This window comes from Schistocerca gregaria, chromosome 11 (assembly GCF_023897955.1).
Source record: "Schistocerca gregaria isolate iqSchGreg1 chromosome 11, iqSchGreg1.2, whole genome shotgun sequence".
Lineage (NCBI taxonomy): Eukaryota > Metazoa > Arthropoda > Insecta > Orthoptera > Acrididae > Schistocerca > Schistocerca gregaria.
The window spans coordinates 74785425-74803576 of NC_064930.1; the positions used below are offsets into that span (position 1 = coordinate 74785425).

The 18152-nt window shown below is 42.0% G+C and overlaps 1 protein-coding gene across 1 annotated transcript in view; it reads right to left on the minus strand.

Annotated features, from left to right (window-relative positions):
• The window catches only part of LOC126295335 (E3 ubiquitin-protein ligase MIB2), a 370711-nt gene that overhangs the window by 232885 nt on the left and 119674 nt on the right, over nucleotides 1–18152 (minus strand). The window contains exon 8 of the mRNA XM_049987804.1: nucleotides 10643–10817. Coding sequence (XP_049843761.1) covers nucleotides 10643–10817 — 175 coding nt within the window. The remainder of the gene's footprint in view (nucleotides 1–10642; nucleotides 10818–18152) is intronic.

Below are 18152 nucleotides of genomic sequence, written 5' to 3' on the forward strand. Positions count from 1 at the left end.
AGGGGGAAGCACCCAGTAGGTTTTGATGACTGAGTTTGCAAGTATCAAAATATGTTACATAAATGGCCGTATCTTTTGATTCCATTCATATAGATGCTTCACTTTTTGCAGCACCAATGGACCAAAGACCTTAATACTACTTAACATAAATTTCAAATGGATACATTTATTTCATGGTGAATGATGACAGCCAAAACAGTTGCAGGATAAAGATTTATTGAAATTCTTGACCACAGTTTCGGTATATCTAAATATACCTTCATCAGAAGTAAAATATCCTGAACAGGAAGACACGTTTATTAGCAAAAACAGCATCAGAAATGAGCCGGAGAAAACACTATAGCTTAAGTAACTATAAAATTAACAGAGTATTACAGGCACAAAAACATTTAGTCACTTACTAAAATTACATCCTGCAATGGAGATTAATAAAACAATTGTGCCAAAGGCGTTGTCAGTAGTTGAAACATCATCTCCATTTATACAACACGATTACGGACAGAGGGTCGATACGAACACAGCTTAGCATCAGTACTTCGCCTATGAACTATCGTGACGAGGGTGTGAAAGCCCTAGGGCAGACAGTTTCGCCGAAAGAGGGTACTTGTGGTACATGCCAGACACTCGCGCACATTGAAATCCACGGATATACATACATGCGCATCAAAATTATTGAAAGTTGTGCTAATTCAAACCTTCTGTCTTAATAAATAAAACATATCAGAACCATTTAAAACATTTACATAAAATAGGAAATATGAAACCAATTTACCTGTGTCCTAGTGTCAAGCAAATGAAGCTTGCGCTACGGAACATATCTAACGAGAGAGGGCTCTAGTGTAATGCGCGAGAACCTCTCTTAACTTAAACGGTAAAATACATACTAGCGAAAACAACCAAAATGTTAAAGTAAAACCATCTGCCGTTGTGAATAAAAACAACCACACACACATCAAAAACCACAAACAGCAAACATCAAAAATATGTAGAATTTTAATAAATATTTATCCTGCAACTGTTTTGGCTGTCATCACTTACCGTGAAGAATTTCTACAGTTGCTGTTTCAGCCATGTTTAAAATCTTGGATACATTTACCCGTTCCCGAGAAACAGGTTTCGAACAGTCAGACTGATGGACGGACAGACAGACATACAACAAAATGATCCTCTTGTTAGAGGATCATTTTTACAGATCGATTGAAAGTAGAAGTGTACTTCTGTAAGGTAACCCTATGACCTGTGGGTGTCAAGAGATTACATTTGGCCCACAAACTTCATAAAGTTTGCAATGGATTTCAAGAGCTCTGCAGTTTTTTTTTTTTTTTTTTTTGCCACAAACCATTCTGCACAAAACCAGTGTATGCGGTAAAATTCTACTTTGATTGTAGAATTTCAAAGTTCACCAAACGCTGCAACAAATGTCTCAATGAATCGGATTCACATAACAAAGGTTACAGTCGAGCGGCTGTAAGATGATCCACAAGACAGCCTGGAGCACTACTGCCTGCATTCCAGTGTGCAGCGCAAACAGCTGCAGGTGAAAAAAAAAGCGATCTACACAGTTGTGAAAGTGACATTTACTAAATCCCTTTATGCGATTAGTTGAGGTACGCATGCGAAACCATCTGCAACTGTCACGGATCACTTTACACCGACTCATCTATACTGCAATGTATTTGACATTGTTGTTCACTGCCACATTAAGAAGTCAGCTTAACGAAAACAAGAAATGATAGCTGAGACTGTCCTGTTGTACTCTGAAATGCCACATCCACACTACTTCAGCATCCTCTAGAGGAGCCAAAATTAAAAGGGGCAACCAATCTCCACATTCACAGGCAGCACAATTTTCTTTTCACTCCTCTAGTGACTTGTTATGGTATAGTGGTGTGGGGCTTTCAATGTCCAGGACTACACAGGCGTACGTCCACAAAAATCGACAGAAGTGACTCCCAATCATTGTTTTGGCCATTATAGAAGTTCATGGGTCCTACAGACATTAACAGTGAAATAGGACAGTGCATTTCTTCTTCCTCAATGCTACAGCCATTAGTAGGCCTTGCCTCTTCAACTACACTGCTGGAGAAAAAATAAAAAATTATCAACTGCAAAGGTGAGGTGAATTTTCATCTGATGACAGCATGTGCTACCTAGGGATAGTAGATGGACTGGTAATGGTTTCAGCATTGTTCACCACCAGACAGTGCAGTGGCATAGCTATCTGAGGTCATCTGTGCCTTCCCTTTAATAGGGAATGCTCACACCCAGAAGACTCTGTGTAGTACGAACATGTGAAGAAAACGGGCAACTGTGCCACAAAGATTCACTCGTTTTTCCTACAGCCAAACGAGCGAGTTTTGAAGGGGTCAAATAGTGCCTTTTCAGAAGTGAGAAGTGTAATGGTTCTTTTGGAGAATTGCTGTAGGAGTTGGATGTGCTGGGTCAGTTGTGCAACAATGCTGGTACCCGTGGTCACGTGAGCATTCTCCCACGCTTAGACGAGGTTCTGGATATCCACACAACACAGGTGCCTGTCACGATCTTCGTATTGTAAGAGCAGCGGTGGCAGGTCGTACAGCTATCACAACACAGTAAGAGGGCTTGTGAGCCCAGGCGTGACGACACAAACTGTTGCAAGCTGCTTATTAGTTTCAACTTACTGGCAGATTAAAACTGTGTGCCAGACCGAGACTCGAACTCGGGACCTCTGCCTTTCGCGGCCAAGTGCTCTTCCATCTGAGCTACCCGAGCACGACTCACGCCCCGTTGTCACAGCTTTACTTCTGCCAGTACCTCGTCTCCTACCTTCCAAAAGGCAAAAGGTCCCGAGTTCGAGTCTCGGTCGGGCACACAGTTTTAATCTGCCAGAAAGCTTCATATCAGTGCACATTCAGCCGCAAGGTGAAAATCTCATTCCGCTTATTAGTTGTGCGACTATGGGCACTTACACTTCCAGCCTGTCTTCCACCCGTGCCACAACATCGCTGGTGCTGTCAGAGGGTCACTTCGAAGAGGAAATTGCACGTTGTGGTCTTCAGGGATGAAAGCAGATTCTGCCTGCAAGCAAGTAACGATCGTTTCTGTAATGACGTAGACCCGGTGAGTGCCGTTCGAGACACACTGGCCCCACCGCAGGCCTTATGGCCTGGCGTGCGATCAGCTACAAAACTTGTGCAGCGTCAGCGTTTCTGGAAGAGATGCTAACCAGTGCTCGGTTCGTGCAGAATGTTGTCAGACCCGTTCTCTGGCTACTGTTGCAACGGTAGGGTGACGTGTCGTTCCGACAGGATAATGCTTGCTCACACGCTGCCCGTAAAACTAGACACGTTCTGCAAGACGTGAGCAACTTCCCAGGCCAGCACAATCTCCAGACCTGTCTCCAATCGAGCACGTGTGAGAGACGATGGGCCGAGAACTGACTCGTGCGACTCGTCAACCGATAACTCTCACAGAATTACGCGAACAGGTCGAGCAGGTCCGGCGTCACATATCCCGGGACAGTATTCGCTGTCTGCACGATCGACAGGACGGTAGAGTCAGCACCTGCACTGCGGCGTGTGGAGGCAACACCACATATCGATATGGGTGCTTCTGCACGGGACAATACCTGCTACCTAAGAATTTCTTGTGTTATTGATCTGTAAATACAATACTAGCCATTAAAATTGCTATACCGAGAAGAAATGCATATGATAAATGGGTATTCATTGGACAAATATATTATACTAGAACTGACATGTGATTACATTTTCACACCATTTGGGTGCATACATTATGAGCAATCAGTACCCAGAACAACCACCTCTGGCCATAATAACGGCCTTGGTACGCTTGGGCATTGAGTCAAACAGAGCTCGGATGGCATGTACATGTATAGCTGCCCATGCAGCTTCAACACGATACCACAGTTCATCAAGAGTAGTGACTGGCGTATTGTGATGAGCCAGTTGCTCGGTCGCCATTGACCAGACATTATCAATTGGTGAGAGATCTGGAGAACGTCCTGGCCAGGGCAGCAGTGAAACGTTTTCTGATCCAGAAGGCCCTGTACAGGACCTGCAACATGCGGTCGTACATTATCCTGCTGAAATGCAGGGTTTCGCAGGGATCGAATGAAGGGTAGAGCCATAGGTCGTAACACATCTGAAATGTAATGCACACTGTTCAAAGTGCAGTCAATGCGAACAAGTAAGCGAGGCATGAAACCGATGGCACCCCATACCATCACGCCGGTTGATACGCCAGTATGGCGATGACGAATACATGTATCCAATGTGCGTTCACCGCGATATCGCCAAACACGGATGCGACCATCGTGATGCTGTAAACGTAACCTGCATTCATCTGAAAAAATGACGTTTTGCCATTCGTGCACCCAGGTTCGTCGTGGAGTACACCATCGCAGGCGCTCCTGTCTGTGATGCAGCGTCAAGGGTTTACGCAGCCACGGTCTCCGAGCTGATAGTCTGTGATGCTGCAAAACGTCGTCGAACTGTTTGTGCAGATGGTTGTTGTCTTGCAAACGTCCCCATATGTTGACTCAGGGATAGAGACGTGGCTGCACGATCCGTTACAGCCATGTGGATAAGATGCCTGTCATCTCGACTGCTAGTGATACGAGGCTGTTGGGATCCGGCACGGCGTTCCCTATTACCCTCCTGAACCCACCGATTCCATATTCTGCTAACAGTCATTGGATCTCGACTAACGCGAGCTGCAATGTCGCGATACGATAAACCGCAATTGCGATATGCTACAATCCGACCTTTATCAAAGTCGGAAAAGTGACGGTACGCATTCCTCCTTCCTACACGAAGCATCACAACAACGTTTCACCAGGCAACGCCGATCAACTGCTGTCTGTGTATGAGAAATCGGCTGGAAACTTTCCTCATGTCAGCACGTTGAGGTGTCGCCAGCAGCGACAATCTTGTGTGAATGCTTTGAAAAGCTAATCATTTGCATATCACAGCACCATCTTCCTGTCGTTTAAATTTCGCGTCTGTAGCATGTCATGTTCATGGTATAGCGATTTTAATGGCCAGTAGTGTATAAACAATTCATGTATGCCATATGCACTGTTACAACAATGTGTCCAGAGTGGGATGGAAACCCACTTTTTTTTTTCTTTTTCTCAGCTTTTTGCAGCTCTCTTCCACCCTGGGACTCTCATGGTGGTGAGATGATCTTCTACGTCACCAACCCCCTTTCTTCTAGGTCTCCCTTTATGTCAAGTAGCATGGATCGCACCTTTCATTGTTTTCTTTTGTATACTATCCTCCGCCATTCTCTCCATTCATCCTAACTTTTGTATTAGTCGTGGCTTGACAAATTTTACTGCATCTCTTTCTTGTATCAATGCTTGTAGCTTGGAGTGATAGTGTGTCCTCCAGCCTTCTTCCCTTCTTGGAGCATAAATTTTGTGCACTACTTTTCCTGCAAAGTTTCTTAAAGCTTTTCTGTCATCTTCTGTCAACATCCATATCTCGGCTCCATATGTGTCAACTGGATAAACTGGAAAGCTATATACTGACAGTTTGACTCTTTCTGAAGGAAGGCTGTTTCTGAATAGTTGTAGCTCTATTCCCTGCTTGTATCCTTTCTCTTACAGCCTTTCCAATGCTGCTATTGTTTGATATTAAAGCTCCAAAGTGATTAAAAGAGGACACTCCTTTGAAACATTTAGCATTTATATTTAGATTTTCAGTGGTTCTTCTGGCCTCATAATGTGACATTACCATCTTTTTTTTATTTTACTTAGATTGGAACTTAAAAGCGGCAACACTGCTGTGCGGAAACTATGCAACGGAATCTACTACTGTCACTGCTAGCACACGCTGTTGACAAACCTACCTTATTTCCGAGCAAATGGACTCACCCATCCCACGTCACCTGCGTGCACACAACTGAGGGAAACACAAGTCACTTGTGAGTGAGCGGTCTAACGTAACGGTGTCACTATGTTTTCGAAACAGAAACAACGGAGTTTGATCGAGATTGAATGTGTCGGAGGTTGTACAGCACGACGGTGTCACCAAGGTCTTAAAGAGGCGTGCGGGGAACCGGCATTGCCATAAACAACAGTCGCACACTGGGTAAAAGCTGTCAACAAAGGTCGTAAAATTGTGGCAGACACGCATTGCGCAGGTCGTTCTAGAGTCTCTGAAGAAGAACTGCATGCTATTGCCACTTTAGTGGACAGTGATCGAAGCCATACAATTCGTGAGCTCGCTCAAGAAATCTGATTACTGCATATGACTGTGCTTTGCATTCTAAAAGAACACTTGGGCACATGCGAAAAATTGCATCGTGATGGGAAGCTTATGACTTGACAGAAATGCAGAAATGGATGCATCAAGACACTGGTCGGACGCAACTGGAGTGCTAAGAGTGCGAAGGAGAGGCTTTCTTACACCGCATCGTAACACAAGATGAGACGTGGACCACATCGTACGAGCCTAAACCAAAACGCCAATCCAACTAATGGCGTCATTATGGGTCGATGTGAAAGTCGAAAGTGCGCACTAGCAGACCGTCAATGCACAGTATTACTGTTTGTTTTTGGAGCATCACCTGCGAGCAACTTTGCAAAAGAAGTTATGACACTTTCTGAGCAACCTACTCATCATTGTACATGACAATGTGCGAGCACATACAGTGCAAGCTGTGGCTGCTTTGTTCGGTCCATGGGACTGTGAAGCACTGTACCATCCACCATACTCCCCGGACTTAAGTCCTTGTGACTTTGATTTGATACTAAAGATGAAGGAACCACTTCATGGCATTCACTTGAGAACTGTTCTAGAAATTCAACGGGCAGTAGACCCCTTCATTCGCACCATTAACAGAACAGGCTCCGCTAATGGTACACTACGCTTTCGACATCACTGGCAAAGCGGTCAACACAACACTGGTGACAACTTTGAAGGACAGTAACAGGAGCAAACATTTAACTCTTTTGTATCGGTTGTGAATAAATAATTGCCACTATTTAAGTTCCAACCCTCGTAATTTACTATGAAGCTGATTTTTAATTATACTCTTTACACTGCCAGGTAGTTTTCTTTCAGTGGGTTGGCATTTCTTCTAATTGCAATGTCAATTAGTAAATGCATATATCTATCTGAATGGTGGCTCTTTTATTGTTTTATTTCCTGTGCTGTACAGGGCTATATTGAGTAAGTCAGTGGAGAGCCTATCACCTTGCTTCAGACCTTTTAATAAAGACAAAGTTTTCACTTCTACTGAATATCTTTACTCATAATCTTGTCTCCGTAATTGGCATTCTGATTAGATTTGTTAGTTTAGTACATATACCAACTTCTCTCAGCACTCTTCTGTAGTTCTTGGTGATTTATGCTGTCGGATTATCTGAACTTAATGAACAATAAGTGCAGATCTATATTATATTCATAGAATTTTTCTATCATTTGCCCAATTGTAAGTATTTGATCAGTTGTTGCTCTGTCTGGTTGAAAACCACAACTGTGCCTACTTTTGTATCCTTTCATTTAGCACATTTATGAATATCTTAAAGCGTGCTTAGTAGTGGTATACCTCTGTAGTTTCACATTTCCTTACTTGTAAATGGGGATTATTAATCCAGCTTCCTAGCTGTCTGGCAAGGTTTCAGTTTCCCATATGTCTGATATTAGTGTGCACAGTCTCTTATTGCTGCAGCTCCAACACTTTTTATTAATTCAGAGATAATGCTGTCTTCACCGGAATCTTGATTGTTTTTCATCTTGTGGCAGCCACAGAAATCTCTTGCAGCATTCGCTTTCTTGCATTCTTGCCTACTTCCAGCTCCCCTCTATCTTCCAGTGAAAATGTCTGTTGTTGTTCTTCTTCTACGTCAGTATTTACTTACGATTTCCCTCTCTCTACTTCAGCACGATTTTACTTTTGGCTGGAGTCTACTCCTTATTTTGTCTACAGCACAATCGATTTTTTTTTATTTTGCTCTGTAGTTCTTGACATTTCTTCTTGGTCCATTCTCCTTTCCCTCTCTTGCACAGTCTCTCAGCTCTCCTCCTTAATTTCCAAAATTGCGACATATTAGTTCCTGTTTTTATTTCTAACAATCTTGTCCTTGTCCTATTTTTTTCCTCTATTACTAACTGCGATGATTTATCTAACCATTCCTGGATTCTTCTGTTTTTCTCTCACACCTACTATTTCTTCTGCAGCATCTCTTGATGCCTTTTCAATCCAGGTATTACTCAATTTTCTACTTAGTGTTAGTATAGTGGTACATGTTGCCAGAAAGCACAGCACCCTGTATTACTTACATTTTAATAGATGAAAGAAAGGTGTGTGTGTGTGTGTGTGTGTGTGTGTGTGTGTGTGTGTGTGTGTGTGAAAACTGACTTTCATTAGTAAAAGCATAAAGAGCACCTACTGTGATCTGGTTTGTGGACTGGCCAGTAAGAGGTCATTTGCACTTTGCAGTAAGAGGTCATTTGCACTTTGCAGTAAGAGGTCATTTGCACTTTGCAGTAAGAGGTCATTTGCACTTTGCAGTAAGAGGTCATTTGCACTTTGCAGTCGTGCTTCGAGTGTGATGGGGTCCAAAGAAGAAAGTAGCCTGACGACAATGGTAGATCACTAAAGAAAAATGGATGTTGTTATATAGACTCTGTGGTGCAATATTTTGTCTGAAAAGCTTTGTTAATTATCAGTTGTTTTGCCGTGAGAACTTATTTGAATATAGAATTACGGAATCTGTGTTTTGTGATTTCGTAGTGAGTTGTTTAAGTGAAGCAGCTCTCTTATGGCCCTCACCTCTCTGCAATTGGTAAAGAAGTCACTGTCAAATAAGTCACGTGCAACGAAAATCTGTAATACAATCATCTGTGTGTGGCATGTTGATAATTATGTATTATTTATATTTTAGGACAATTAATCTGTAAAAAACACACCACATGTCATAAAGAAAGCATGAAAACCATGTGAGGATGAACCACAACGATTCAAAACTGGTAACGGTAGCCTTTGAATAAAGCAACTGAAAGTAAATTTGTGGCTGGTCTGCTCACGGCTTCCATCTCTTACATTGTTCCAGTCTTCCCCAGTTTGTAGCAATACTTGATGTTTACATGCTGCTCCACTGTGCTCTGACACTTCCTCTCACATTGAATAAGTTCAGCTGGTAGCAATGTGTTAACACAGCGAGACACATGTATCGATTCTTGTCAAGTGTCTGAAGACCCATGCTCATGCACAGACATGTGCCAAGTTGCCATTCAGATATGACACCATTCACCATAATTCTTAGACACACCACGTATAAAAGGCAATGTCCTGACTGATTGACTGACTCATCATTGCCCAGACCAAACTGCTAGACACAGAAACTTGAAGTTTGGAGAGGATGTGAATCTTATAATGTAGGCGTCGTTTGCAAAGGGATTTTTCAAAATTCAAGCCCAAAGGGGGTGAAACAGAGGACAAAGGTTTTTCTTTGCGTGTTTTTTTTCCCCCCTCCATCAATTCAGCCTCTTTGGGTGTGAAACATATGATGAAAGTTTTTATGGAAATATTTCACTGTGGAAGCATTTCTGAAGATAAATCTATGAAAATTTCTATTTGGGTTCTCTGTTAGAAGTAAAACATATGCCTGTCACCGTTTTTGGAATTTCAACTCCTATGGGGGTGAAACAGGGTCAGCCTGATTCACGGACTCATCGCCCGGCCCAAAATCGTCAAGAATAGAAATTTGAAGTTTGAAGAGGGTGAGGATCTTGTACTGTAGGCATTGTTTAAGAAGGGATTTTCAGAAATTCCATTCCTGAGGGGGTAAAATAGGAGATGAAAGGCTTTTTGAAAGCTAAATTTATTAAAACTGGTATCTCTCTTCTCGGTTTGATATACAGAAATAATTGTCAGGTAATGGGAGTTACTATGGCAATATCTCCACAAGAATGCAAAGGGCATGACTAACAGAAACTTTGGACTTCAGCTACCAGAATTGCTTTTTGATCAGAAATAGATTTGGAAGAGACCACACTAGCATGAAAAGCTCAGAAGGCATTGCACTTCTTGAACAACAAAATTTGATCAAATAAAAACAAAACAAAAAAAGTCTCTGCAGGCCTCACAGTCTATGCGAGCTAAATCGTGGGTGCTAAGATAGTACGCCTATAATTGAGGTGGTATGGTGGGCATTTATTAGAATACGGTCAATATGACTGACTATTCCACTGATAGACTTCCACGTACCCTGGGTATGGGGGCACTTTTGTTGAAGTCACATCCTCCTCCAGACAACAAGAGTACATCGTCCGACATCTGTGTCGGCACTACTGTTACAGCTTTTTAACGAGTAGATGACAGCTAGTATAGTGACAGCCTTCAGCCCATTTCCACAGTGCTACAGGTCAAAAAATTGCAATGTTTCTGTGTCACATTTTAGTTTGATTTCACATTTACACTGCATAAAGTTAAGCTCTACAACTGTATGTCATAATTCACAACAAGGAATCAGTTAGTGAGTAAACAAATGGATCAACAATGCAGGTCCCGTACAAACTTTACCTCCCGAGGCACCCCACATCGGCCCACTGACCTCACTCGATATTCGCACCAATCTGTCGGTACTCGCGAGTGAGCCGCGAGTGCTAGATACGCGCAGGGTACTCACTGGCGTGGTCCTGCCTGTCGGCACTCCGGCCTCCCATCGTGTTGCTGAGCTCGCTGTCGACGGCAGTCACCAGCGTGACGGACTGCGGGTTCAGAGTCCACGTCTCGTTGTCGACGCAGACTCGCAGGTCCCCGTCTCCGTACACGCGCGTCACCTGCCCCAGCTTCCCCAGCGCCTGATGACAGCACACATTTACATAAATGCATAGTGCTGCTTATGTAACATCTGAAACAGCTACCAACCACTAAATTCCACACCAACAAACATACTCTGCAAACAACTGTGAAGTGTATCACAAAGGGTCTCAGCACAGTTTACGTTAGGACTTCTTCCCGTTTCAACTGTGTACAAATTGCAGGCAGATTGTATAAATGCCACTGTCCCTGTAGGAGCAAGATTATTTCTACAATCTTGTACATCTACACGCATACTCCACAAGCCACCACATGGTACACGGGAGAGGGAACCTCGTACCACTACAAGTCATTTCCCTTCCTGTTCCACTTGCAGATACCGTATTTACTTGCATCTAAGCCACACTCGAATATAAGCCGCACCTGAAATTTGAGACTCGAAATTCAAGGGGAGAGAAAAGTTTTAGGCCGCACCCCCAAATCGAAACAAAGTTGGCCCATTGTAACATGAGACACAATTTAGGTCAGATGGATGAAGATACAGCTACAATAGTTTGGTTCGAGTTGTAAGCTTAGCAGTTAAGCTTTATCAGGTAGCCATTTGCTATTTGTTGTGCAGTACTATAGACCTATATCTCTAACGTTGATCAGTTGTAGAATTTTGGAACACATATTATGTTAGAGTATAATGACTTTTCTGGAGACTAGAAATCTACTCTGTAGGAATCAGTGCGGGTTTTGAAAAAAGATGGTCGTGTGAAACCCAGCTTGCGCTATTCGTCCACGAGACTTGGAGGCCCGTAGACAAGGGTTCACTGGTAGATGCCGTGTTTCTTGACTTCCGCAAGGCGTTCGATACAGTTCCCCACAGTCGTTTATTGGACAACGTAAGAGCATATGGAATATCAGACCAATTATGTGATTGGTTTGAAAAGTTCCTAGATAACAGAACACAGCATGTTATTCTCGATGGAGAGAAGTCTTCCGAAGTAAGAGTGATTTTAGGTGTGCCGCAGAGGAGTGTCATAGGACCGTTGCTATTCACAATATACATAAATGACCTAGTGGATGACATCGGAAGTTCACCGAGGCTTTTTATGGATGATGCTGTAGTATATTGGAGGTTGTAACAATGGAAAATTGTACTGAAATACAGGAGGATCTTCAACGAATTTATGCGCGGTGCAGGGAGTGACAACTGAATCTCAATGTAGACAAGTGTAATGTGCTGCGAATACGTAGAAAGATAGATCCCTTATCATTTAGCTACAATATAGCAGGTCAGCAACTGGAAGCAGTTAATTCCATAAATTATCTGGGAGTCCACATTAGGAGTGATTTAAAATGGAACGGTCATATAAAGTTGATCGTCGGTAAAGCAGATGCCAGCCTGAGATTCATTGGAAGAATCCTAAGGAAATGCAATCCGAAAACAAAGGAAGTAGATTACAGTACGCTTCTTTGCCCACTGCTCAAATACTGCTCAGAAGTGTGGGATACGTACCAGATAGGGTCAATAGAAGAGAGAGAGAGAAGATCCGACGGAGAGCAGCGCGCTTCGTTACAGGATCATTTAGTAATCACTGAAGTGTTATGGAGATGATAGATAAACTCCAGTGGAAGACTCTGCAACAGAGACACTCAGTAGCTCGGTACGGACTTTTGTTAAAGTTTCGAGAACATACCTTCACCAAAGAGTCGAGCAGTATATTGCTCCCTCCTACGTATATCTCGCAAAGAGACTGTGAGGATAAAATCAGAGAGATTAGAGCCCACACAGAAGCATACCGACAATCCATCTTTCCACAAACAATATGAGACTGGAATAGAAGGGAGAACCGATAGAGGTACTCAGGGTACCCTCCACCACACACCATCAGGTGGCTCGCGGAGTATGGATGTAGATGTAGATGTAGATGTAGATCTGTGTCAGGCGCTCTGTCCGTATTTATACGTGTACCCTTCCTTTTTCACGTGCTTCGTCTGGTTTGAATCGATTGCTTATTTTGCCTTTATCTGATAAGTGCCGTTCTCTTTGTTATAGGTGTTTACGTTACTCTAAGCTGAAAATGCATTATTGTGCTGTGTCGTGCATTGTCTGTCGCATTCTGATAATGAGTGTTTACGACCTGTCGCTGCTCGCGGCACGGCTTGCTTTTGTGCCCGCTACCGCGCCTTACAGTAAAAGAAGAGAAGAATTGTCTCCTAAGCGAAACAATGGTAAGAGACTGCTATTTGTTGTTACTTACACTGCTACTTTCTTTGATAATGATCAACAAGAACAAAATAATAGACTGTGTATGATAGAAGATGTTCTTAACGAGAGTTTAGCAAAAATGTTTCTCCGTTTGAAAATCTTTGCAGATGCCTCTTTAGTACATTACATTCTGCACAGAAATTAGTCATCTTAGATTTAAACATCAAGTCAGTTGCCGTGCTTCATTTCTTACTGTATCCCTATTCAGCACAAGAATAATAGGGATATAAACATGACATGATATGATATGATATGTATATTCTTCCGCGTTTGCTGTTGCCTCACTCTGGTTTCGTAGATTATTAGGGATACCAGATTTAAATGAGATAGCAGCAAACACGAAAGAATACATGGCATAATGTTTACATTCTTTTACCTTTTCTTTTAATTTATTTACTGACGCAGAGGTTTTGGCGCCAGTATTTATCTTTGTGCCTGCAAAACATGCCCGTATAGCGCTACATATATTTGATGGCAGAAGTTAGTTTTGGCAGCACCTACCAACATTTTTTAGAACTTACCCTTACTTTGCACTTGATTCTAAGCTGCGGACGGTTTTTTGGATTACAAAAACTGGAAAAAAGTGTGGCTTAGATTTGAGTAAATACGGTAAAACAGGAGGGGACAACGACTGTCTATATGCCTCTGTATTAGTCCTAATTTCTCTTATCTTGTCTTCGTGGTCCTTACATGAATAATACGTTCGCAGCATTGGAACCTTTCTGCAGTCAGCTTAAAATACCGGTTTCACTACATTTTCTCAACAGTGTTCCTCAAAAAGAATGTCCTTTTCCTTTAGGGGATTCCAATTTGAGTTACCAAAGCATCTCTGTAATAGCCGCATGTTGATCAAATCTTCTGGCAATACATCTAGCAGCCCGTCTCTGAACTGCTTCGCTGTCTTCCTTTAATCTGATCTGGTGTGGATCCCAAACAGTCTAGCAGTACTTGAGAATGGGTCGCACTAGTGTTCTAAATGCTGTCTTCTTTACAGATGAACCACACTACCCTAAGATTCTCCCAGTATACCACGTCAGTCATTCACCATCCCTACTACGATCGTACCTGCTCATTCCAAAAAATGGTTCAAATGGCTCTGAGCGCTATCTGAGCAACATCTGAGATCATTAGTCCCCTAGAACTTAGAACTAATTAAACCTAACTAACCTATAGTCATCACACACATCCATGCCCGAGGCAGGATTCGAACCTGCGACCGTAGCAGTCGCACGGTTCCGGACTGAAGCGCCTAGAACCGCTCAGCCACTGTGGCCGGCTGCTCATTCCATTTCATACTGCTTTGCAGCACTGCACGTCAGATATTCCATTGATGCCACTGTGTCAAACAGCGCACTACTAATGCTGTATTTGAACATCACTTACTACTTATTCTCTATACTTTGTAAGGAGGATCTTGAGGATATTTGGGATACATCCTGAAGTGTCTCCAGTTCACATTTCTCAGTGTCCATGACGTTCTGCTATAAGTAAAACAAACCTGTAGCCATTTGTACCACTTCCTTTTGATAAGTTCAATATGCCTTGTTAATCCTATTTTATATTATTACCACATACTTCAGCAATAGTCTCTCTTGCTGGTTGATTGCATTTTCCCAATAATCTACCAACAAATTAAAGACCAACAACTATTTTACCCACAGCTTAGCCTCTGTTAAAATTCCATTCTAAATCATCACAAACTCTTACACCAAAGTTTTTGATCAAGTCAACACATTAGAGTTGTGACTATGTTGTAGTCATAGGACACTATTCCTCTGTATTTTGTGATATGACTGGATATTTGAGACAGTGGAGAGTACTTATTAAACTCTGCTACATAAGAGGGATCTCACAAAAAATGAACGATTGCAGGAGGTTGACATTTTGTGACAACATTTGTAAGGGCATGCAGAAGAGAGATAATGGATAAACTATCCGTGAAAAAAAAGAGAGAGAGAGAGAGAGAGAGAGAGAGAGAGAGAGAGAGAGAGAGAGAAAGAGAGAGAGAAGAAGAAGAAGATTAATTTCTACATGACAGAGTAACATTTTTTAACTGTGTACCACATTTACACCCCAGATTACAAACTTTGCCCTATGTGACGACCACCCGCACCAGTGACAGCCTGGAAGTTTGTAAGGCTACCATTTCACAACTGTTTGCTTTTCAAATGGTGGACCACGGAACGTTCAGCTATCACGACACAGCCCACGCACTGCTTGAAGATCACACATTGCATCCAGCAGTCTCAGCCATAGCGACAATTTGTGGCGCAATTCACTGTCGGTGTCTCCCGGGAACAATTGCCAAATCGCCAGTTACTTTCAACTTTCCAATTACATTCTTCAACCGTGGTGCGGAAAGAGGACCTCTCTGCATCCTTTAATGCATCAATACTTATAAGGACCAGCAGCAACGGTGCCGTTATTTTGATAAAACATTTTTATAAGTACAGCGTTGCCCACCTTGTCCAGAACCGTGCTGAATGTCTGCAATTGCAATGCACACGGCCGCTTGTGTTTCGACACTACAGTGCCATACCCAGTACTGACACCTGAAGGCAAGTCATGATATTAACAATGCAACTGCTGAAATGCAAAGTCTGAACATCATTTCTGTAAAGTTCGGTACCCACACAGTAAATAGTTTTCCATCTACACTCACTCAAGTAGTGAAAGATGAAGTATATCTACCCTATACAGCCTAAAAAAAACAGTGCCAGTCTCTATGAAAAAAAGAATTTTATTTTCTATTTGATGTTTTGTAGTTTTGTATCACAATTTAATTTATTATGAATATATGCATTTTCATGCCATTAGTAATTTTTTATAAAAAATCTTATTTTCATTAAAATATATGGTACAATTTATTATGTAGCATTCTGCCTAGTGGCAGGTCCATGTCTTCGTACAGAGAATTTCTTATTCCACTGTTCCCCGTCTTCAGCTTCTTCCTTCAGTCTGTTGTATCTCCTTCCGTCTTTCATGTCGTCCAGATGTTGAATTCTTCATCTTCCTCATCGTGAGTTCCCTCCGAGTTTCCCTTCGATGACATCATGTAAGAGTCCCTCGTGTCTTAGTACATGTCCAATCCAGTTGGCCTTTCTCTGAAGAATTGTACGCAGAATACTTCTCTTCTCTCCTACTCTCCGCAGTACATTGTCATTTTTTATGCGATCTGTCCACTTGATGTTTTCCCTTCTCCTCCAGCACCACACTTCAAAGCTCACTAAGTATTTTTTCTCCTTCTTTCTCATGGTCCATGTCTCTGCCCCATACAGTGCAATGCTCAAAATGCAGCACTTTACCAGTTTTTTCCTCAATGCCAAACTTAACCTGCTTGTCAGCAGAGTCCTCTTCTTGTTGAAAGCAGCTTTGGCCGCGGCGATTCTTGCGCAGATTTTGTTGGTGCAGTGGGCATCCTTTGTGATAAAACTTCCCAGGTACTTTAACTGATTCACATTCTCTGGATCCCGATTGTCAACAGTTATCTTCACGTGTTTCTCACGTTCTGATATGCGCATCACTTAATTTTTCGATGTTGATTTCCATGCCGCGTTTTCTTCCAGTTTCCACAAAATTGTTCATCACGATTTTGCAGCTGTCTCTGATTTTTGGCGAGCACTACCAGGTCGTCTGCATACTTGACGGTGTTGATGAGACTTCGCCCTACTTTGAAGTTTCCGCATACTTTCGGCGCTTCTCTCGCCAGCATTTCTCCGTACAGGTTGAAGGGACTTGGCGACGGACAACATCCTTGTCTCACTCCCCTTCCTATTTCCACACCGTTCGTTTCTCCGTAGTTCAGTCGTACCTTTACCCTTTGTCCCAGGTACAAGTTCCTTATAAGTCTCCGATCTCTCCAGTTGGTACTATATTTGTTAATTAAAATTTCCATTTGCAAATATTTAAAAGGGTGACTTTGCTATATGGGGACAAACTGGCGGGAACTATCCCTGAGAGCATACAAGAAGAAAAGTCATCTGGGCATATGGCTCGAAATTTGTTTCTAGCAACAAATTAATATGTCCACTAACTCTAACGCCATGTTTTTTTGTCAGAAAATTGCAAGAAGCCAGTCTGTTAGTTGTGCCTGAAGTATTCGCCTTTATTAGTCAAGTATTAAATTTTGTGGGATGATTTGTGTAACAAAATATACACTGATGATGTAAATAAAATAGAAAGAAACTTCCACATGGGGAAAAATATATTAAAAACAAAGATTCCAAGACTTACCAAGTGGGAAAGCGCCGGTAGATAGGCACAATGAATAAAACACACAAACACACACAGAATTTCGAGCTTTCGCAACCGGCGGCTGCTTCGTCAGGAAAGAGGGAAGGAAAAGGAAAGAGGGAAGGATGTGGGTTTTAAGGGAGAGGGTAAGGAGTCATTCCAATCCCGGGAGCGGAAAGACTTACCTTAGGGGGAAAAAAGGATACGTATATACTCGCGCGCGCGCCCACACACACACACACACACACACACACACACACACACACACACACACACAAGCAGACATAAAATATAAACTGAACAGGACTGCAGCATCTTCAGCATTCAATTGCACAAACCAAAACAATAAAACAACAAATATTTCATATCATGAATAGCTGTTTTAGTATAACAAATATTTTCAAGCATCAATGACTGTATTGGAATTGGAATTGTGCATAAGATACATGCAGGAAAGTAATTTGGTTTTCATTAATCAAAAATTTCCTTTAAAAGAAGAGGAACTATGAAAGAAATGGGTCATAAATATGAAACAAGACAACCGGTTTACAATTACAGCTAGTTACCTCTGCTCAACTCATTTCGAAGAGAAATGTACATATCAATCAAATGACCACAGGAACCTTTCAACCACAGAAATACCAACCATCTTTACTTTTTCAATATACTACAAATAAAGGATAAAATCTTACGACCACTACACAGAGAGCAGGTTTTTGACAATTTGCAAGATAATGCTATTAATGAGACATCAGTAACTCACAGTGACTCTACAATTCAATTTTACTCCATGTTGTTACTTTACAGATATCAATAATTTCTCTTTTATGGTGTAAAATTATTATTCTACTTTTATCGTGGAATGTCATTCTTTATGTACCTAGTA